Source organism: Oncorhynchus mykiss, unplaced genomic scaffold, assembly GCF_013265735.2.
Source record: "Oncorhynchus mykiss isolate Arlee unplaced genomic scaffold, USDA_OmykA_1.1 un_scaffold_212, whole genome shotgun sequence".
NCBI lineage: Eukaryota > Metazoa > Chordata > Actinopteri > Salmoniformes > Salmonidae > Oncorhynchus > Oncorhynchus mykiss.
Window position 1 is genome coordinate 277,501 of NW_023493683.1, and position 9,253 is coordinate 286,753.

The 9,253-nt window shown below is 46.3% G+C and overlaps 1 protein-coding gene across 1 annotated transcript; it reads left to right on the plus strand.

Annotated features, from left to right (window-relative positions):
* Positions 1–4,251: 4,251 nt before the first annotated feature.
* LOC118947857 (cilia- and flagella-associated protein 251-like) lies at positions 4,252–7,479 on the plus strand. The gene is made up of 5 exons (XM_036972888.1): positions 4,252–4,481; positions 5,431–5,512; positions 5,697–6,093; positions 6,830–7,039; positions 7,338–7,479. Exons 1-5 carry the CDS (start codon positions 4,476–4,478, stop codon positions 7,477–7,479), a joined length of 837 nt encoding a protein of 278 aa, XP_036828783.1. The 5' UTR covers positions 4,252–4,475.
* Positions 7,480–9,253: the final 1,774 nt, after the last annotated feature.

A 9,253-nucleotide genomic window follows, 5' to 3' on the forward strand; every position in this document is an offset into this window, starting at 1 on the left:
AAAAATAGAAAGAGGTTCAAAATGATGATTTGATTTATGTGTGTGTGTGTGTGTGTGTGTGTGTGTGTGTGTGTGTGTGTGTGTGTGTGTGTGTGTGTGTGTGTGTGTGTGTGTGTGTGAGTGTGTGTGTGTGTGTGTGTGTGTGTGTAGTGTGTGTGTGTGTGTGTGTGTGTGTGTGTAGTGTGCGTGATGATTAGATTTGACACATTGGTGAAAACAGAGCGGGATCGTGCTTCAGCTAAGTGCTTTTGGGTTCATGTTGTTGTTGTTGCTGGTGGTTTTTGTGGTCATTTTCTGGAAAGGCTCTTTAGAACTGAAATGGAAACAAGGGAGGAGGAGGAGGAGGGAGGGAGGGAGGGGAAGGGCAGAGGAGGGGAGGGAGGGGAAGGGCAGAGGAGGGGAGGGAGGGAGGGGAAGGGCAGAGGAGGGGAGGGAGGGGAAGGGCAGAGGAGGGGAGGGAGGGGAAGGGCAGAGGAGGGGAGGGAGGGAGGGAGGGGCAGAGGAGGGGAGGGAGGGAGGGAGGGAGGGAGGGAGGGAGGGAGGGAGGGAGGGAGGGAGGGAGGGGCAGAGGAGGGGAGGGAGGGAGGGAGGGAGGGAGGGGCAGAGGAGGGGAGGGAGGGAGGGAGGGAGGGGCAGAGGAGGGGAGGGAGGGAGGGAGGGAGGGAGGGAGGGAGGGAGGGAGGGAGGGAGGGAGGGAGGGAGGGAGGGGAAGGGCAGAGGGAGGGAGGGGAAGGGCAGAGGAGGGGAGGGAGGGAGGGAGGGAGGGGCAGAGGAGGGGAGGGAGGGAGGGAGGGAGGGAGGGAGGGAGGGAGGGAGGGAGGGAGGGGAAGGGCAGAGGAGGGGAGGGAGGGAGGGAGGGAGGGAGGAGAGAGGGAGGGAGGGAGGGAGGGAGGGAGGGGAAGGGCAGAGGAGGGGAGGGAGGGGAAGGGCAGAGGAGGGGAGGGAGAGAGGGAGGGAGGGGAATGGCAGAGGAGGGGAGGGAGGGGAAGGCAGAGGAGGGGAGGGAGGGAGGGAGGGAGGGAGGGAGGGAGGGAGGGGAAGGGCAGAGGAGGGGAGGGAGGGGAAGGGCAGAGGAGGGGTGGGAAAGAGGGAGGGAGGGAGGGAGGGGAAGGGCAGAGGAGGGGAGGGAGGGGAAGGGCAGAGGAGGGGTGGGAAAGAGGGAGGGAGGGAGGGAGGGAGGGGATATGTTGATGTTGATATGTTGAATCTCATGAATAACACATGAAGGGTGTATCCCATATGGTACCCTATTCCCTCGGCGTCCAGATATACTGATACCTCACTACACTGATATACTATACTATTCTCTAAATAAAATAAAATTGTATTTGTTACTTGCACCAAATACAACAGTGAAATGCTTATTTAGGGCCCTATTCCCTATATAGTGAACTACTAGTGACCAGAGCCCTATTCCCTATATAGTGATCTACTAGTGACCAGGGCCCTGTTCCCTATATAGTGAACTACTAGTGACCAGAGCCCTATTCCCTATATAGTGATCTACTAGTGACCAGAGCCCTATTCCCTATATAGTGAACTACTAGTGACCAGAGCCCTATTCCCTATATATAGTGATCTACTAGTGACCAGAGCCCTATTCCCTATATAGTGAACTACTAGTGACCAGAGCCCTATTCCCTATATAGTGATCTACTAGTGACCAGAGCCCTATTCCCAATATAGTGAACTACTAGTGACCAGAGCCCTATTCCCAATATAGTGAACAACTTCACTTGATGTCCCCCCCCCAAAAAAAATCCCCCCAAATATCTTAAATCTTATTCTGGTGACTAGATGCTTGACTACCGTTTGACAAATGAAAATATTCTCGCTCTTTTCCATAATAATCTCATCATTCAGGCTAAACCACACATCCTGTCTGCACTGTTGGAGAGCACGTCCCAAAACCAGAGGAGGCACACTTGCTATTTACCACAAACATTTCTGTGCCAAAACAACTGTCTGTAGAGTTGAAAATGCCATGGAAACGGATTTAACTTGTTTTATTTTTTTATTTGGCGAATGTAAAACACAGACGCTGGGAGACGAGAAGTACAAGGTGTGGATTTAATAATACATATACATGAAAACAAACCACGAACAACGTTTGTGACATAAGAACAGGAAGATAACCACAAGGCTGACTGGGAATGAACCTGAGGGAGAGACAGGTAGAGAGGCATGGAAATCATGGAAGAGATGCAGTCCAGGTGAGTCTCGTGAGGCGCAGGTGCGCGGGAACCATGGTGACAGGTGCGCGCAATAATCACCACACTGGCGACAATCCGGAAAGAGGGAGAGCGGGACTAAACGTGACAGAGAAAAAGTAAAATTGTTGTATGCTTTACGTCATCACGCACTACTTTTTTTTTTTATCCGCAACGAGTCAGTTCGGTGGAAACAGCGACGGTGGGGAAAATGCGCGTATTTTTTCTCTATCCGGATTCTAGAATATTCGCATGAAAATGTGTCGCCAATTGGATGGAAACCTAATTAATTATATTAATTATTATGGACAAAATGTATCAAACTGCAGTCAAGCGTCGATCATCATGTCACCGGAATAAGACCCTCGATATTTATTGGAAAGGAGCATCAAACTCATCACCTTTTCACTTTCACCATCCTGTGAAGTCCATCATCATCATCGTTTATTTAATCTGTAGCCTCATTAAACTGCATGTTATCCTGAGTCGTAGTACGTCACAGCGTGACTCCATCTTGAGTTCCATATGATGGTTATTAGCCTTTATCAATATTTGTTCCACTAGCATTTCTTGCATAATTTATTTAAATATCTCACCTTGTCTAGCATATTTTGTTTTTGTCGGCATTTGTAAAGTTCACCGACTAAATGCTCTGTTTCTTTCAGGCCTGTCTGACTTTCTTTTTAATCAGACATGTACACTACTTGCATAAAAAGGTTGAATGGAAACCTGGTTAGTGTCTGGTATTACAGCTTTGTGGTATTTCAGGTCAACTGAGGACAACTGGAGTGTTGATGCTAAACCCATAGATGGGTGGCAGGTAGCCTAATGGTTAGAGGAGGCAGGTAGCCTAATGGTTAGAGAAGGCAGGTAGCCTAGTGGTTAGAGGAGGCAGGTAGCCTGGTGGTTAGAGAAGGCAGGTAGCCTAGTGGTTAGAGGAGGCAGGTAGCCTAGTGGTTAGAGGAGGCAGGTAGCCTAGTGGTTAGAGGAGGCAGGTAGCCTAGTGGTTAGAGGAGGCAGGTAGCCTAGTGGTTAGAGGAGGCAGGTAGCCTAGTGGTTAGAGGAGGCAGGTAGCCTAGTGGTTAGAGGAGGCAGGTAGCCTAATGGTTAGAGGAGGCAGGTAGCCTGGTGGTTAGAGGAGGCAGGTAGCCTAGTGGTTAGAGGAGGCGGGTAGCCTAATGGTTAGAGGAGGCAGGTAGCCTAGTGGTTAGAGGATGCAGGTAGCCTAGTGGTTAGAGGAGGCAGGTAGTCTAGTGGTTAGAGGAGGCAGGTAGCCTGGTGGTTAGAGGAGGCAGGTAGCCTAGTGGTTAGAGGAGGCAGGTAGCCTAGTGGTTAGAGGAGGCAGGTAGCCTAATGGTTAGAGGAGGCAGGTAGCCTGGTGGTTAGAGGAGGCAGGTAGCCTAATGGTTAGAGGAGGCAGGTAGCCTGGTGGTTAGAGAAGGCAGGTAGGTAGTCTAGTGGTTAGAGGAGGCAGGTAGCCTGGTGGTTAGAGGAGGCAGGTAGCCTGGTGGTTAGAGGAGGCAGGTAGTCTAGTGGTTAGAGGAGGCAGGTAGTCTAGTGGTTAGAGGAGGCAGGTAGTCTAGTGGTTAGAGGAGGCAGGTAGCCTAGTGGTTAGAGGAGACAGGTAGTCTAGTGGTTAGAGGAGGCAGGTAGCCTAGTGCTTAGAGGAGGTAGATAGCCTAGTGGTTAGAGGAGGCAGGTAGCCTGGTGGTTAGAGGAGGCAGGTAGCCTAGTGGTTAGAGGAGGCAGGTAGCCTAGTGGTTAGAGCGTTGGACTAGTAACCGAAAGGTTGCTAGATCGAATCCCCAAGCCGACAAGGTAAAAATCTGTCGATCTGCCCCTAAACAAGGCAGTTAACCCACTGTCCCTAGGCCATCACTGACTTGCCTAGTTAAATTAAGGTAAAATTTAATAAATAGAGTCGATGATATTGCAACTAAATAGTTAACATTTATTGATCAAACCCTTGAAAACGGCACTCCGTTGTCAATGGTTTTTAGCGGAGCTGCTGGTCTCCTTGACCCCCCCCCCCCCCCCCCCCCCCCCCCCCCCAGCAGGCAAATAGAACGCCTCCCACCGTATTGTGACGTTGTATTGATGACGACCTATCAGAATGAGTTCTATAAACGGTTCCAGTTCCAACCCAACTCCATTATGACATCACGGTCTTTGTGTTTTGATTTGAGTGTCAACTTGTTTCTGTGCTGCTATGTGACAGAATGTTCATATTTCCATGCATATTGATCTGAGCATCTTTGAGGAACAATGCAGGTGAGTACTGAGTAGGCTAAATTATGATCTAAACCTCCCCCCACAAATTAAAAGCTCAATAGCTAAATTTTGATAGTTTAAATACATTATTTGTAGAGGCTGCTGCCTAATGTTTTCAGGTTTATACGGTACTCAATACATTTATCTGTGATACGACGAGCTCCTAAATGTGTAAACCAACATATGGAAGTGTTGTAAGATGATCCTACCATGGATCATTTAGCTACTTGAGTGAGAATTTTAGGAACCCCTGTAAATATTTATAAAAAACAATATAAATATATATATTTTTGGCCTTCGCTACTTTAGCCCATAGAAATACATTGAGAGGAACACAATTTATAAATGGCAGAACACAGAGTCAAAAAATAAGGTTTTTGAAGTGTCTGTCCTGTATATAAGAGATATAAGAAAGCTCAGAAAGAAATACATATTTGTTTATTTTGTTGGCACAAAACTACTTCCATAAATCAGTTTATTTTTTTATTTTTACAACTGGCACCGGGTTACCTTCAGATGAGTCCCGTGACATTTGTGGGGGTCGTAGAGAGAAACGGAGACCACCATCTTGTTCGTGAGAGTCTCCCCTTTCCATAGTGGGGTCACAAAGGATTCGGAAACTACAGACGATTTTCGGGATGTCTCCTGAGCTGACGAACAGCGTTGTAGCTCTGCCACTTTCACCACAAGACGTGGAAGGGAGACGTCGGCGGATGTGGTGGATTGAGACGCAGCCCAAAAATATGTCTCTAGATTAAACAGAAGATTTTGATAGGGACTTTTCAAAAAATTATGTTAATTAGATTGCCACACGGGTACGTCTCTAAAGGACTAGTCGGATTAGCCTCCTACAATGTGGAAGAAAGACGTATTGTCAGCTTGTTTGTTTACTCTCCTTGTTTGTTTTACTGTGTTTGTTTATCTGTAAACGTGTTTGTTTACCTCCCAGCAAGCCAATGAAAACCAAGCCAGGAGAGATAGGAGCTGCTTTGAGAGCCTGACCTTATGGGACCTGAAGAGCCACAACCACAGTAGGCTGAAATACACAGAGAGAGAGACACACACACACACACACAAAGACAGACAGACACCATGTCTATTTGTGCTATCATGCCAACTGCCTTGTCTCTCATTGTCATGCCAGAACTGGGACCTGTGGTAATGAACCACAGAGTTGGGTTCATTTTCTCATCCGAGACCTTTCCTCCCTCTTAGATCCTTCTCTGTGGGTAGTTAAAGACAGAGAAGAAGATGTGGAATACCAGGAGAGAAGCGAGAGTGAGGAAGGAGATGAAGAGGAAGAGTATGTATGTGTGATAATAGAAGGGTCAGAGGTTGAGGAAGATGAGGAGGAAGAGGAAGAGGAGGAGGAATACGAGGTGACATGTGTAGGGGAGTATGAGGAGGAAGAGGAGTGTTTGTTAGAGGTTGTGGTGAAAGAGGAGGAAGAGGAGTGTTTGTTAGAGGTTGTGGTGAAAGAGGAGGGAGTAGAGGAGGACGAAGAAGAAAGAGTGGAGAGGTATGAGAAGGAGAAGAAAGAGAAGGAAGAGGAAGAAGAGAAGGGAGAAGAAGAAGAAGAAGAGGAGGAGGAGACAGCCAACACATATCCCAGGTGTGTCCATCATCAGGGCCTGAAACTGAGTGTGAAGGGGCTGAGAGGGAGACAGACAGGAGAGGAGAAGTACGGTCGGCTCAGAGAGATCCTAGGAGACCAGTATGTCAGGGAGGTTACCTGTGCCCCTGAAGGAGATAGAGTGGTCCTCCACCTCTATCACCCTAGGTGAGAGAGTTAGTTTGGACCTGAGCTGGTCTGGAGTCACTTACTGTATAAGGAGAGACATAGACATCTATTATGATTCAACTCACAGAACTGGCCTAGGATCAGTTTATACAACGCTAGTCATGATGACTATTAAAGCTTCAGCTCATACCGCTATCTTAAATATCTTTAGGGTCAGTTTGATGCTAAAGTAAACTCTCTCTCTCTCTCTCTGTCTCTCTCTCTCTCATTCTCTTTCTCTCACCCCTCTCTCCCTCATTATCCCCATTGCTCTCTCTCTTTCTCTCTCTCTCTGTCTCTTTCTCTCACCCTCCTTCTCCCATTTGCTCTCTCTCTGTCTCTCCTTTTCTCTCTTTCTCTCCCCCTCTCTCTCTGTTTCAATCTCTCTCTCTCTCCACCTCCCTACCTCCTTCTCCCTGAGACATAGAATCTATCCTATGATGTTGAACTGGAGCAGACTGAGACATAGAATCTATCCTATGATGTTGAACTGGAGCAGACTGAGACATAGAATCTATCCTATGATCCTATGATAATCTATCCTATCTCCCCCCCTCTCTCTCTGCAGTGTACCTATGTGTTCCCTGTTGAATCACCACTTCAGTCACCTGGCCACTAAATTCCCTGAGTGCAAGTTCCTGATGATCCTCGCCGGGCAGTGTGTCCCCAACTACCCTGTCAGCCACCTCCCCCACCCTGTTCATCTACGACTCAGGATGTATCATCAATTCACTGATAGGAGAGAAGGCCTGTGGAGGGAGGAACGTATTGGAAGATGGTGAGAACACACACACCCACACACACACATACGCACACACACACACAAATACACATGCGCACACACACACACAAATACACATGCGCACACACACACACAAATACACATGCGCACACTCATTCAAATACACATGCGCACACACACAAATACACATGCGCACACATACACACACACACACACAAATACACATGCGCATACACACACACACACAGACAGACACACACACACTCTCTCTGTCTCTCTCTCGCTAACCTCTGACCTCTGACCCCCTGCAGAGCTGAAGTGGATGCTGGCCCAGTCGGGGAGCGTTTGTGATTGACAGCTACGAGGCCTTATACCAGGAGGGCACGCCCATCACGACGCCGCGTTCGGAACAGGACCAGGAAGACTACAGCGATGACCAGTCTGATCACTATGACAACCAAGGCACCGAGGTGTAGTCATGGTTACAGGGACAAAGAGACAGCAGTGTAGAACTCTATGACATCATGAAACATTGGTGTAAACTCTGATATAATATCCCATTCATAAATGTTGGCTACTGTTGACTCATTACTCATTACAAATCTGATCCAGATCAGATTTAATACAGGTGTAGGTAGCTACTCATATTAACTTGTTACATGATGTGATCCAGATCAGATTTAATACAGGTGTAGGTAGCCACTCATATCAACTCATTACATGATGTGATCCAGATCAGATTTAATACAGGTGTAGGTAGCTACTCATATTAACTCATTACATGATTTGATCCAGATCAGATTTAATACAGGTGTAGGTAGCTACTCATATTAACTTGTTACATGATGTGATCCAGATCAGATTTAATACAGGTGTAGGTAGCCACACATATCAACTCATTACATGTGATCTAGATCAGATTTAATACAGGTGTAGGGTTAAATGTGGAAGACACATTTCAGTTGAATACATTCAGTTGGACAACAGACTAGGTACCCCCCCCCTTTCCCTTTCCTAACTCATATTGAGCTCACTTGTTGTTTTTATAATATGCTGTAATAAAGTTTGTTATATCTTATTTTATAAACATGTCAGTCTCCAATGTCTCAGTCTGCTCCAGTTCAACATCATAGGATAGATTCTATATCCGTCTGCTCCAGTTCAACATCATAGGATAGATTCTATATCAGTCTGCTCCAGTTCAACATCATAGGATAGATTCTATGTCTCAGTCTGCTCCAGTTCAACATCATAGGATAGATTCTATGTCTCAGTCTGCTCCAGTTCAACATCATAGGATAGATTCTATATCAGTCTGCTCCAGTTCAACATCATAGGATAGATTCTATATCAGTCTGCTCCAGTTCAACATCATAGGATAGATTCTATGTCTCAGTCTGCTCCAGTTCAACATCATAGGATAGATTCTATGTCTCAGTCTGCTCCAGTTCAACATCATAGGATAGATTCTATGTCTCAGTCTGCTCCAGTTCAAATCATAGGATAGATTCTATGTCTCAGTCTGCTCCAGTTCAACATCATAGGATAGATTCTATGTCTCAGTCTGCTCCAGTTCAACATCATAGGATAGATTCTATGTCTCAGTCTGCTCCAGTTCAACATCATAGGATAGATTCTATATCAGTCTGCTCAGTTCAACATCATAGGATAGATTCTATAATCAGTCTGCTCCAGTTCAACATCATAGGATAGATTCTATGTCTCAGTCTGCTCCAGTTCAACATCATAGGATAGATTCTATATCAGTCTGCTCCAGTTCAACATCATAGGATAGATTCTATATCAGTCTGCTGCAGTTCAACATCATAGGATAGATTCTATATCAGTCTGCTCCAGTTCAACATCATAGGATAGATTCTATATCAGTCTGCTGCAGTTCAACATCATAGGATAGATTCTATATCAGTCTGCTGCAGTTCAACATCATAGGATAGATTCTATATCAGTCTGCTCCAGTTCAACATTCATAGGATAGATTCTATATCAGTCTGCTGCAGTTCACAATCATAGGATAGATTCTATATCAGTCTGCGCATCCAGGTCAACATCATAGGATAGATTCTATATCAGTCTGCTCCAGTTCAACATCTTAGGATAGATTCTATGTCTCAGTCTGCTCCAGGTCAACATCATAGGATAGATTCTATGTCTCAGTCTGCTCCAGTTCAATATCATAGGATAGATTCTATATCAGTCTGCTGCAGATCAAGAAGGATAACTGTGACCAAC